A 14912-nucleotide genomic window follows, 5' to 3' on the forward strand; every position below is an offset into this window, starting at 1 on the left:
CGTGAATATGATTTTACATCTGGTCAAATAAAATATGCATATATTTCACACTTACCTTCAGGTGAAGAGCCTGTCTTTTGAGAAAAGACAGCATTTACTTTACTCTTCTTACTGATGTCACTGCTTACAGACAAGCTGGATTGAATTTTTCTATGCACTTTTTGAGAAACGGGTGCTGAAAGTCTTCGATTCTCTGCAGATACATGTTTGGCCCCGTGGTGGATTCCATTTCCATTGCTCAGACTTGGGTGGCCGTCCTTTATCTTGCTTATTTCCTCCTCACTTTCCTGTGCTGCAGTTTGAAGCTGAGGCAAGCGCTGAGGTTGGGCTAAGTGAAAAAAACAGGCAAAGTTTATCCAGTTAAAAAAATGACTATTTGAAAATAATCAAAATAGACTCAGTAACAGACTTTCTTGGATTTTACCCATGATCCTAAAAGTGAAGAGGAAAAAAAATAAAATAAAAGGAAAACATGAATAAACATGAACATAGAGAAAGCATAATTACTAAAAGGGAAAATGGGAAGGGGGTCATCAAGGGTGACTTTCCACAAAGGACATAAAAAGAGGAGAAAAAAAGGTATTTTTTTTCTTTAAAAAATTTAAGTTGCAAATCTGAAAAACGTTAATTCAAAACTCATTCAACAGCTAATGTGGATTGTTTTCTAAGTCCCAGGTCCTTTTTTAGGTGCCATAGACTAACAGTATTATAGCAATATCCCTGAAAATGATAAACTGCTCAATTACCTTTTGAGATAAGAGGCAAGGAACAATGAGGTCAGGTATCAAAGCTGGATAAGAGAGAACTAGATAGTTGTTTTTCTTTTTAATTCCACTTTAAATTCTGAAGAAGAAAACCTTTTCCATATTCTTTGATTTTAAAATAAACCATTTATGGAAAGATAGGAATAGAAAAGAACTTCCTTAATCTGGCAAAAACGCATCTAGCAAAATTAAAAGTCAACACTGGAGAAGTGCTCCTGTTTCGTCAGGACCAAGAAAACAATGCCCACCTTCACCCTCTTATGCAACATTACACTGGCAAAAACAATAAACACCGAAAAGAAAAAAAACAGGGGTGAGTCCTGGAAAGGAAGAAACAAAATTTCTGAGATGGGTACATAATTGAATATTCCAGGGGAAATCTAAGAGACTGTACATTCTGAAAAACTAAGAATTTAGCAAGACTTACACACGATGAACCATATTCAAACCAACCAAATTCTACAAGCCAACAGTAAGCAACTAGTAAATATGCAAGAAAAATTGAACTCTTCATAGCAACAAAAGAAGAAAAACAAGCCAACAAACAAAAAACCCTATAAGTATCTAGGAATTAAGCTAGAAAAAAGGCTGCAGAGATTTCGTGGCAAAAATTACAAAATATTACTGAAAGACATAAAAGAAAACCCTAATAAATGGAGAGAGTATAAATGTTAATTCTGATAATATGTTAATTCTCCCCAATTTATTTAATGTAATTCCCATAAAATTTCCAAAAGGCTTATTTGTGGAACTTGAGCTGATCCCAAAGTTTATAAGTAAGAGTACAAGAATCACTAAGGAAATTTTAAGGAAGAAAAGGACAAAAGACAAATGTGGGACTTGACTTACCAGATATAAAGTCTTATTTTAAAACTACAGTAACTGAGACAGTATGGTGGTGGTCCAGGCATAGACATAAACCAATGGAACAGCAGAGAAAGTCCCCAAAATGTGTATGTGTGCCCATGCAAATGCACGTGTATCTCATACAAAGAAATTTCAGATGGATTAAATGTCTATATATGAAGAGCTTAAAAGAAAATTATAAAAGAACATTTTATTAGCACGACACTAAAAAGGGCGAACTACTTTGATTCTTTGGACAACAAATCACAAAACAAGCGGGTGACTAGTGATCATCTGTCTGCCCAGCATTTCTGAATACGCCCATAGCTTTTGATAACGTGCTCTCTCTCTTCCCTACATTCCTCTTGAGCTAGAGGGCACATACGTGACTTACATTCTACCAAGGAGAAGTATGCAGAAGTGCAGAAGGTGCAGAAGTACCAATGCAAGATGGCAGCCACAGCTGGGTCGTGGAGCCTCTCGCACAGACAGCGAAGAAGGCATTTGTTGGTCTTGGCAGTGGGTGCGGTGGCTGGTGTCCACTTCCTAGCAGACCAGTGGGCCTAGGGTGCAGCATTAGTGGGGTTTTCATTAGGGAAGCCCCGTTGAATGGATGGGCATGATCCTTGGCTGTGTAACTCTTGGGAGAATCTATTGCTACTAATACATTTATTTTCTATAAATTAGCTAAAATGGATTCTGGGTTTTGCAGCTAAGAGCCCTGATCTCAACCCAAAGTGTTATCTGTTTACATTGGTTAGGTAATGAGGTTCTTAAAATCAACATTTACCTTGCTTGTGTAGCTCCTAAGCAGAGTGACCAATCATAGCATTTCATCAAAACAACAGCAACAACAAAAAACGTTCGGTGTCAAATTTTACTATTATATAATTTCCTGGAATTTTAAAATCTGAAGCTGCTGTTTTAGTCTTTTCTGTTTATGATTATGAATAGTTAGGAAATGTAAATTAAATCTGAATACTAAGAGGTCTTTGACTTAGAAAAAGTATTGCATGCAAAACTGTAACAGTTATACATGGCACTGATAAGTCTAAAATGGACTAATTATCTGTCATCTGGGGACTACCTAAGACTTGGTATATATTTTTGACAAACAAGACAGCTTGCATTTGAGTGACTCTTTAGCACAAATTGTGTACTTCCATTCTTGTTCACATATCCTATGTCTCTTAAGGAAAAACATCTTAACATACCAGAATATTTTACTCATGAATGTGCATATTGTAAGAAAAAAAGTTTGGTGTTTTTCTGCTTAATGAAAGCATCCTTTCATACCAAGGCTATTAACAATGATACCCAATTTATAAAACTAATATATGAACTCCTCTTAGAGTTATTCAGTTTTTTAGTGATAAAGGAGAATAGTTTTCTAAACATTTTATTATTTGGGAATAACACAAAGTAACAGCTATAAAATTTATCAAAATGTTCTGTTTTTCTCCTAACTTCTGCTGAAAAGAAAAAAGAAGGTTACTTCTCTGTTTACTAGCTATATATGCCCCTCTCAAAACTGAAATCAACAATCAAGGCTTGTGCAGAAGATCTATTTCTTATGGGTGTGCAATCACTTAATCCAGAGATTAATTTGCTGCTCCTGTAGCTTCTTGTATCAACTAGAATGACATCCTAATGACTGCTATTGAACATAAAGCTAGTTATGCATATGTATTTAACGGGATGCCAAAGAAGACAGTTAAACCTAATTTGGTGTTCTTTTCAGAGCTCCTTCCAATAATCGCACCAAATAAATGGAATGTTTTGGGCCACTTCTTCTCTGCAAAGAATAATTCAAGCAATCTGAGAGCTGGGTTAAGTTGAAATGTTACTGACCGATGCTGGGGAGACTTATCAATCAAAAAGGTGCTGTCATATTCCATAATCCAAGATCAATTTAAAATTATTATGTAATAAACATTCTCCATAAGTAAAAATAAAGGTGGCAAAAGACATCAGATCTTGCCACCAAATTCTAAAACCGACAGGTCTGACCTTTTCCTACTATCAAAATTGACTTTTTGCAAATTACTGGGTATGGCCAGAGTGATATTCAAACATATCCTTAATGATTTATCTACATTTCAATCTTCAAAATGATATCTATTTCTGTTGGCAGATAAATGATAGTACATTCACTTTTGTTTCACTGCCACCTAATTATTTTTAGTGTAGTTTGTATTATGGGTCAAGTAACCAAGTATTATCTCTTCGTTCCAGTTTCTTAACATTATGATTTTGTCAGATACATGCAATATATAAGTCAAATCAAAACTGGATAAACCCTAGATATATGAATTATCTTAAGACATTTAACTTCATTGATCATTTTTCATAGATGTGAATTAAATCTTACAGTAAAAGTACAACTAAAACCAAATCAGGAATGTGATTTTATTCTTGAATAAAGAACAGAAACATCTGACTGATTAAACCATAACTACTTGGTTTTAAACAGATTTCTTTTCCTTATTGTGTAAAAGTTGTGTATGGCTTAAAAAAAAAAGCACACTAATATGGAAACGACACAATGCTTCTTAAAACACAAGTGATGCCTAGGGACCCTCACTCTCCCTTTAATGATCCACTGCTCTCATTCAGCTGTCTTTCTTTTTTCAAATCTTTACATATGTGACAGCTCTCAAAAGTAGACCATAGACCATCTGGCATTTTCAGAGGTGTAACTTGTGCAAATTCAGCTCTATTGGGAGTGCACTGCTATCTTCTGCCTGCGTTATAAAGGGACAATAGAATGTAGAACTTATGAGTTGTTTTGAATTATTCATTTTTTTGCCTGTATGTTCAAGAAATTTTACAAACTCTGCATTTTGTACTACATAATCACATGCGTTAAAGGTACAAAGAAACTTTTTGACACCTCTTTTCTACAGAAGCCTGGCATTTTGTTTGATATGTGAACATTCAGCATCTGTTATATCATTCTAAACAGGATGGGTGCTTCTACAAAAGACCCCATTTTAAACTTACTCTATATGAGCAAAAAAATGTATTCTTGATATTCAGTAACAAATGCAATACACATCAAAATTTCAAATACCAGTTATATGAACATTCAGCATCTCCAAACCTGGATAGCATTGGTCACCCGCTTACCATATGTGTAAAGAATTTTTTTTTTTAATCATTGTTCACACAATGCACCATGATTGTAATTTTAATATCCATGATGAATAGTTACAAATGTCTTAAGAAATACTGTGCTTTCTAGGTTCAAATGTTTTCAATCAGGAAGGAAACCAATAGAATTAGATCTAGTGATTTTCAATAATAATAAATATGGGAGTAATGAGTCAATAGCATGAACTTCTTTTGATAATTTTTTTTTTTTAAAAAACTGGGTGATATTGGAGCTAGTAATAACTATACTTGAAACTGCAGCTGCTGGAGTAGCAATATAAAGCAACATTCTGCTATAGCGTATAATCTATTAGCATGTGCAAATCGTCTTCAGTCGCTGGTCTCTTTACACAAGTCAGATTTAATAAAATTACAAAAGAATTCTCATGCCGTTTAGTCAGTTTAAATGGTTGTTGTACACATACAAAAAAAATCTAAATTAAATGCTTAGGATTTAAAACCGAATTTACTCTTCCTAGGGTTAGTCACAAAGCTTTTATTCGGTACCAAGTACTATGCTACTCCACGGTCACTATGAGACAGACAGACAGACAGACAGACACACACACACACGCAGACTTTATTTATACATATCTATAACAAAATAGTGTTTTATTATATATACATAAAATATGCATCTACACACAATAATAGCTTTAAAAGTTTCTTACTTCAATATGCACTAATATGACAAAACTATACTACTTTATTGTTATAATCTAAATTTAGGCTAAAATCAACTAAAACAAATGTGCTATTAGACAACCAGGTATCAGCTTGATGCAAGCCTTTCCCAGTGTGCAGACCCTGGGTGGACCCAGCATCCTAACACACACTCTGGAAGCTCCTGGCATTTTCTATTTCTGTGTCCTTAGTTCCCCTCCAAGGGCCTTCTGATTTTCCATCTTCATTTTACTTAATGTGTATACTAACATACTGAGATATATTTTGGAACTGTAATTTTTTTGGAACCTTGATCATTTGAGAATCCCAATTAAATTCTGATTACATGACTGAGGCCTCACAGGATGGAGGGGATTGTCTTATGATGCTATCACAATGGTTAGCATTTTTAACAGTAATTCCTTTTTAAGTATTGCAAAATAAATCACCAGATGTCAGGGCTTAGATGTACTTCTTCCCAAAACAACACAATACAACTTTTAGAAGTTTGGAGAATTGAGCACTTTCCTCCATTTCATAAAGAACATTTAGGAAGTACTTAAACATCTTTAAGTAGAGCCTGGAAGAGGGTGATTGCTAGCTGTTCACCAGATCCATCCTCCCCATTGTCCCGGGCGTGGGGATAACCCATTTCCCAGCCTCCCTTGCAGTTCAGTTCAGCCACGTGTCCATGTTCGCTCTGAAGGACTGGGAGAAGAAATTATTCTTGCCACTTCTAGGCCAGGGCCTTAAGACTTGGGTGTGTCCTCCCTATACTATTTTTCTTGCACTTGGGCAACGCAGCTTTGACCACAGCTGAGGGAAATATCTTAAGGGATATTGGAGAAACCGAACAGAAGGAATCTGCATGGCAGCAGGGAACAGAGCCTCTCAGCGACCTGGAATACTCATCTCATACTGTTACATAAGAAATAAACCTTGAGGCGAGCGCTGTGCTCCGGGCGCCACAATCCTGAAGACACGGCCTCTCCGACACCTCCGGCCCAGGGGAATCGGCAGCATCCGCAGCGGGAGCGGCCATAGCCACCTCACTCGGGTCCTTCCCATCACCTATACTGAGAGCCTGTCCCGGCCACAGGGACACCTCTTTTGTCCTCCCTCCGAGGCTCACGGGACCGACAGACGGCCGTGGCAACCAAGGGCCGGACTGCGGGCAGCAGCAAGCTGGCTTGCTCTATGCCAACCTGCTTCTCCACCTGTCTCAACAAAACCTGTTCCTACACCTGTAATTTGAAAACGAGACCTTCAAGATGGCAGAGGAGTAAGATGTGGAGATCACTTTCCTCCCCACAAATACATCAGAAATACATCTACATGTGGAACAACTCCTACAGAACACCTACTGAACGCTGGCAGAAGACCTCAGACTTCCCAAAATATATAGATTCTTTTCCTTTTTCTCTTTTCGTAGTGTGTATGTATATGTATGCTTCTTTGTGTGATTTTGTCTAGCTTTGCTTTTACCATTTGTCTTGTCTTGGGTTCTGTCTGTCCATTTGTCTGTTTGTTTCTTTGTTCTCTTTTTTGTATAGTTTTTAGCGCTTGTTATCATTGGTGGATTTGTTTTTTGGTTTGGTTGCTGTCTTCTTTCCTTGTTCCCTTTTAATATTTTTATTACTTTTTAATTTTTAATAATTTTTTAATTTTAATAACTTTATTTTATTTTTATTTCTTCCTTTTTTTTCTCTCTTTTCTTCTGGGGTGTGTGGCTGGCAGGGTCTTGGTGCTCCGGCCAGGTGTCAGGCCTGTGCCTCTGAGGTGGGAGAGCCGAGTTCAGAACATTGGCCCACTAGAGACCTCCCGGCTCCAGGTAATATCAAATGGTGAAAGCTCTCCCAGAGATCTCCACCTCAATGCTAAGACCCAGCTACACTCAACGATGAGCAAGCTACAGTGCTGGACATCCTATGCCAAACAACTAGCAAGACAGGAACACAACCCCAACCATTAGCAGAGAGGCTGCCTAAAATCATAATAAGTCAACAGACACACCAAAACATACCTCCGGACGTGGTCCTGCCCACGAGAAAGACATGATCCAGCCTCATCCACCAGAACACAGGCACCAGACCCCTCCACCAGGAAGCCAACACAACCCACTGAACCAACCTTAGCCACTGCGGGCAGACACCAAAAACAACAGGAACTACGAACCTGCAGCCTGCGAAAAGGAGACCCCAAACAAAGTAAGTTAAGCAAAATGAGAAGACAGAGAAACACACAGCAGATGAAGGAGCAAGGTAAAAACCCACCAGACCTAAGAAATGAAGAGGAAATAGGCAGTCTACCTGAAAAAGAATTCAGAGTAATGACAGTAAAGATGATCCAAAATCTTGGAAAAAGAATGGAGAAAATACAAGAAATGTTTAACAAGGATCTAGAAGAACTAAAGAGCAAACAAACAATGATGAAAAACATAATAAGTGAAATTAAAAATTCTCTACAAGGAATCAATAGCAGAATAACTGAGGCAGAAAAATGGATAAGTGGCCCAGAAGATAAAAGAGTGGAAGTAACTACAGCAGAGCAGAATAAAGAAAAGAGAATGAAAAGAATTGAGGACAGTCTCAGAGACCTCTGGGACAACACTGAACACACCAACATTCCAATTATAGGGGAACCAGAAGAAGAAGAGAAAAAGAAAGGGACTGAGAAAATATTTGAAGAGATTATAGTTGAAAACTTCCCTAATATGGGAAAGGAAATAGTTAATCAAGTCCAGGAAGCACAGAGAGTCCCATACAGGATAAATCCAAGGAGAAACATGCCAAGAAACATATTAATCAAACTATCAAAAATTAAATACAAAGAAAACATATTAAAAGCAGCAAGGGAAACACAACAAATAACACACAAGGGAATCCCCATAAGGTTAACAGCTGATCTTTCAGCAGAAACTCTGCAAGCCAGAAGGGACTGGCAGGACATATTTAAAGTGATGAAAGGGAAAAACCTACAACCAAGATTACTCTACCCAACAAGGATCTCACTCAGATTCGATGGAGAAATTAAAACCTTTACAGACAAGCAAAAGCTAAGAGAATTCAGTACCACCAAACCAGCTTTACAACAAATGTTAAAGGAACTTCTCTAGGCAGGAAACACAGGAGAAGGAAAAGACCTACAATAACAAACCCAAAACAATTAAGAAAATGGTAATAGGAACATGCATATCGATAACTACCTTAAATGTAACTGGATTAAATGCTCCAACCAAAAGACACAGACTGGCTGAATGGATACAAAAACAAGACCCATATATATGCTGTCTACAAGAGACCCACTTCAGACCTAGGGACACATACAGACTGAAAGTGAGGGGATAGAAAAAGATATTCCATGCAAATGGAAATCAAAAAAAAGCTGGAGTAGGAATTCTCATATCAGACCAAACAGACTTTAAAATAAAGACTATTACAAGAGATAAAGAAGGACACTACATAATGATCAACGGATCAATCCAAGAAGAAGATATAACAATTGTAAATATTTATGCACCCAACACAAACATAGGTGCACCTCAATACATAAGGCAAATGCTAACAGCCAAAAAAGGGGAAACTGACAGTAAGAAAATCATAGTAGGGAACTTTAACACCCCACTTTCACCAATGGAGAGATCATCCAAAATGAAAATAAGTAAGGAAACACAAGCTTTAAATGATACATTAAACCACATGGACTTGATACTTATAGGACATTCCATCCAAAACCAACAGAATACACTTTCTTATCAAGTGCTCATGGAACATTTTCCAGGATAGATCATATCTTGGATCACAAATCAAGCCTTGGTAAATTTAAGAAAATTGAAATCATAGAAAATATCTTTTCCAACCACAATGCTATGAGACTAGATATCAATTACAGGAAAAAAATCTGTAAAACACTACAAACACATGGAGGCGAAACAATACACTACTAAATAACCAAGAGATCACTAAAGAAGTCAAAGAGGAAATCAAAAAACGCCTAGAAACAAATGACAATGAAAACACAATGACCCAAAAACTACGGGATGCAGCAAAAGCAGTTCAAAGAGGGAAGTTTATAGCAATACAAGCCTACCTCAAGAAACAAAAAACATCTCAAATAAACAACCTAACCTTACACCTAAAGCAATTAGAGAAAGAAGAACAAAAAAATCCAAAGTTAGCAAAAGGAATGAAATCATAAAGATCAGATCAGAAACAAACAAAAAGGAAATGAAGGAAAAGATAGCAATGATCAATAAAAGTAAAAGCTGGTTCTTTGAGAAGGTAAACAAAATTGATAAACCATTAGCCACACTAATCAAGAAAAAAAGGGAAAAGACTCAAATCAACAGAATTAGAAATGAAAAAGGAGAAGTAACAACTGACACTGCAGAAATACAAAGGATCATGAGAGATGACTACAAGCAACTATATGCCAATACAGTGGACAACCTGGAAGAAATGAGCAAATTCTTAGGAAAGCACAACCTTCCAAGACTGAACCAGGAAGAAATAGAAAATATGAACAGATCAATCACAAGCACTGAAATTGAAACTGTGATTAAAAATCTTCCAACAAACAAAAGCCTAGGATCAGACAGATTCACAGTCAAATTCTATCAAACATTTAGAGAAGAGCTAACACCTATCCTTCTCAGTCTCTTCCAAAATACAGTAGTGGGAGGACCACTCCCATTCCAAGAGGCCACCATCACCCTGATACCAAAACCAGACAAAGATGTCACAAAGAAAGAAAACTATAGGCCAATATCACTGATGAACATAGATGCAGAAATCCTCAACAAAATACTAGCAAACAGATTCCAACAGCACATTAAAAGAATCATACACCATGATCAAATGAGGTTTATCCCAGGAATGCAAGGATTCTTCAATATACGCAAATCAATCAATGTGATACAGCATATTACAAACTGAAGGAGAAAAACCATATGATCATCTCAATAGATGCAGAAAAAGCTTTTGATGAAAGTCAACACCTATATATGAAAAAAACCCTCCAGAAAGTAGGCATGGAGGGAACTTACCTCAACATAATAAAGGCCATATATGACAAACCCACAGCCAACATCGTTCTCAATGGGGAAAAACTGAAACCATTTCTTCTAAGATCAGGAACAAGACAAGGTTGCCCACTCTCACCACTATTATTCAACACAGTTTTGGAAGTTTTAGCCACAGCAATCAGAGAAGAAAAAGAAATAAAAGGAATCCAAATCGGAAAAGAAGAAGTAAAGCTGTCACTGTTTGCAGATGACATGATACTATACATAGAGAATCCTAAAGATGCTACCAGAAAACTACTAGAGCTAATCAATGAATTTGGTAAAGTAGCAGGATACAAAATTAATGCACAGAAATCTCTTGCATTCCTATACACTAATGATGAAAAATCTGAAAGAGAAATTAAGGAAACACTCCCATTTACCATTGCAACAAAAAGAGTAAAATACCTAGGAATAAACCTACCTAAAGGAGACAAAAGACCTGTATACAGATAACTATAAGACACTGATGAAAGAAATTAAAGAGGATACAAACAGATGGAGAGATATACCATGTTCTTGGATTGGAAGAATCAGCATTGTGAAAATGACTATACTACCCAAAGCAATCTACAGATTCAATGCAATCCCTATCAAACTACCACTGGCATTTTTCACAGAACTAGAACAAAAAATTGCACAATTTGTAAGGAAAACACAAAAGACCCCAAACAGCCAAAGCAATCTTGAGAAAGAAAAACAGAGCTGGAAGAAACAGGCTCTTGGACTTCACACTATACTACAAAGCTACAGTAATCAATACAGTATGGTACAGGCACAAAAACAGATATATGACCCAGCAATCCCACTACTGGGCATATACCCTGAGAAAACCATAATTCAAAACGAGTCATGTACCAAAGTGTTCATTGCAGCTCTATTTACAATAGCCAGGACATGGAAACAACCTAAGTGTTCATCATTGGATGAATGGATAAAGAAGATGTGGCACATACATACAATGGAATATTACTCTGCCATAAAAAGAAACGAAATCAAGTTATTTGTAGTGAGGTGGATGGACCTAGAGTCTGTCATACAGAGTGAAGTAAGTCAGAAAGAGAAAAACAAATACCGTATGCTAACACATATATATGGAATCTAAGAAAAAAAAATGTCATGAAGAACCTAGGGGTAAGACAGAAATAAAGACACAGACCTACTAGAGAATGGACTTGAGGATATGGGGAAGGGGAAGGGTAAGCTGTGACAAAGTGAGAGAGTGGCATGGACATATATACACTACCAAACATAAAATAGATAGCTAGTGGGAAGCAGCCACATAGCACAAGGAGAACAGCTTGGTGCTTTTTGACCACCTAGAGGGGTCGGATAGGGAGGGAGACGCAAGAGGGAAATGATATCGGAACATATGTATATGTATAACTGATTCACTTTGTTATAAAGCAGAAACTAACACACCATTGTAAAGCAATTATACTCCAATAAAGATGTTAAAAAAAAGGAAAAAAAAAGAAATATAGATCAATGGAACAGAATAGAAAGCCCAGAGATAAACCCACACACATATGGTCACCTTATTTTTGATAAAGTAGGCAAGAATATACAGTGGAGAAAAGACAACCTCTTCAGTAAGTGGTGTTGGGAAAACTGGACAGCTACTTGTAAAAGAATGAAATTAGAACACTCCCTAACCATACACACAAAAAAACTCAAAACGGATTAAAGACCTAAATGTAAGGCCAGACACTATAAAACTCTTAGAGGAAAACATAGGTAGAACACTCTATGACATAAATCACAGCAAGATCCTTTTGGGCCCACCTCCTAGAGAAATGGAAATCACAGCAAGATCCTTTTGACCCACCTCCTAGAGAAATGGAAATAAAAACAAAAATAAACAAATGGGACCTAATGAAACTTAAAAGCTTTTGCACAGCAAAGGAAAACATAAACAAGACGAAAAGACGGCCCTCAGAATGGGAGAAAATATTTGCAAACGAAGCAACTGACAAAGAATTAATCTCCAAAATTTACAAGCAGCTCATGCAGGTCAATATAAAAAAAAACAAACAGCCCCATCCAAAAATGGGCAGAAGGCCTAAATAGACATTTCTCCAAAGAAGATATACAGACTGCCAACAAACACATGAAAGAATGCTCAACATCACTAATCACTAAACTACAGTGAGGTTATCACCTGACACCAGTCAAATGGCCATCATCAAAAAAATCCAAAAACAATAAATGCTGGAGAGGGGTGGAGAAAAGGGAACCCTCTTGCACTGTTGGTGGGAATGTAAATTGATACAGCCACTATGGAGAACAGTATGGAGGTTCCTTAAAAAACTAAAAATAGAACTACCATATGACCCCGAAATCCCACTACTGGGCATATACCCTGAGAAAACCATAATTCAAAAAGAGTCATGTACCACAATGTTCATTGCAGCTCTATTTACAATAGCCAGGACATATAAGCAACCTAAGTGTCCATCGACTACTAGAGAATGGACTTGAGGACACGGGGGAGGGGAAGGGTAAGCTGGGACAAAGTGAAAGAGTGGCATGGGCATATGTACACTACCAAATGTAAAATAGATAGCTAGTGGGAAGCAGCTGCATAGCACAGGGAGATCAGCTGGTGCTTTGTGACCACCTAGAGGGGTGGGATAGGGAGGGCGGGAGGGAGATGCAAGAGGGAGGGCATATGAAGATATATGTATATGTATAGCTGATTCCCTTTGTTATAAAGCAGAAACTGACACACCACTGTAAAGCAATTATACTCCAATAAAGATGTTAAAAAAATAAACTTTGAGTTAGCCATGGAATTAATGCTGGGACTCATTTTAAAACATTCATAGCTTGTATCAAAGCCTATGAACAACTATGTATAGTATATCAACATATAATATATGTAAATTGTCCCTAGCCCAAATGAGCCAAAAGACACCAGTCTTCCCTAGCAAGAAAGAAACAAAACAATATATTAGTAGCAGTGGAAAGACCACTGCCAAATCCACAGCCTCTGGTGGACCTTAGAAAGCAGCAGCTCAGCTTTATAACACAGGATCCGAATCTCACTGAGGGATAGTCATGCATCACGCAGTTCTGTAGGAAAAGTGCCCCAGCCTTCAGCTGCCATTCGAGGACAGTGATACCACTCTGTCAAATTTCTTCCTTTACGGTGGCTGGAAGGAGAGCCAGCAGGGTGACCATCCACCACAGTTTACTCAGGACTGAGGGAGGTGCTGAGAGGTAGAACAGTGGTTTTAAAACCAGGACAGTCCCAGGCAAGCTAGGACCAGTCGGTCTCCTTTATATCAGGAGCAATCGGTACACAAGTGTCTTCTTCAACAAGATACTGCCAACAACAGATGGTGGGACGCGCGCAGGCTTTGACAAACAAGACCCACTAGGGTTTGAATTCTGGAGTCAGTATTTCCTGGTTCTGTGAGCTTGAGAAAGGTATTACATCTCCCTGGGCAGTAGGACCTTCACTGGCAAAATGATAGATCTTCATGGGCCTGGGGAGGTTTATCTTCCCAGTTCCACCCCATTGATTTCTCCCTCTTCACTTTCCCCTACTTAATCCCCTCCCCCGCCATTTCTTTCTGATTTATTACTTGCCTTTTATTTTTTATTCTGTTACCAGGTGCTCTATTTCCCCCCTATAAATCAACCCCAAACCTTCTCGTAAATAAACAGGCTTCAAATAAATATACAAACAGAAGAATAAATTCAACAATAAAGATCATTAAAGAAAGCGAGCTACACTTTCTTTTAATATTTGCATGTATTACTGAAAAGTCCCCAGACAGTACATCGATGAATAACACAAATTTTATTATATCCCATCCAAGTGGAGCTTTTCTCTCATGCTTGTTTTTATCCTCGAATGGATGACAAATTTGGCCTTACTTTACACCAGCTATTGAATATCAGTTTCTAGTTAACGTATCTGGATAAGAGAAGCTCACCACCCATATATTCGAAAATAGAATATTTTCAGTTTAAGTTAGCAGCTTTCATTATGGATTGCTGTCTACAAGCTTCATTTATATATTAAAAGAGCATATCATCCTCCCATCTAATCCCATAGTGAAGATGAGACCTCTGGTTGCTGTGGTCTCCTTCGTTCACTGACTCAATAGGTATTTCCCTCATTTGATTCAACTGATAAAGTGACCTCTGCACAATTATTTATCATTGTATAATAAATATCTAAATAAATGTATATGTGCTTATATTTTGCAGAAAATCAATAGCTTAAATGGTGTTTTTTGTATGACTGAAAATACATTAATAACAAATAGCACAAAGACACAATCTTCCAAAAACCTATTTTACATACTGCAATATTTTTTAATATGGTAACTTTAAAAGGGATGTAATGCCTTCATGTTCTTTTGAAGAATGACTCCTGAGTTTTCTAATAGGTAATAATGGGCATATATATA

The 14912-nt window shown here is 37.3% G+C and overlaps 1 protein-coding gene across 3 annotated transcripts in view; it reads right to left on the reverse strand.

Moving 5' to 3' along the window:
- Window positions 1-14912, reverse strand: part of MDFIC (MyoD family inhibitor domain containing) — a 99325-nt gene that overhangs the window by 36611 nt on the left and 47802 nt on the right. For all 3 annotated transcript variants that reach the window (XM_030857603.2, XM_030857602.2, XM_060304999.2), the window contains exon 4: window positions 56-328. In XM_030857603.2, coding sequence (XP_030713463.1) covers window positions 56-328 — 273 coding nt within the window. The remainder of the gene's footprint in view (window positions 1-55; window positions 329-14912) is intronic.

This window comes from Globicephala melas, chromosome 9 (assembly GCF_963455315.2).
Source record: "Globicephala melas chromosome 9, mGloMel1.2, whole genome shotgun sequence".
NCBI lineage: Eukaryota > Metazoa > Chordata > Mammalia > Artiodactyla > Delphinidae > Globicephala > Globicephala melas.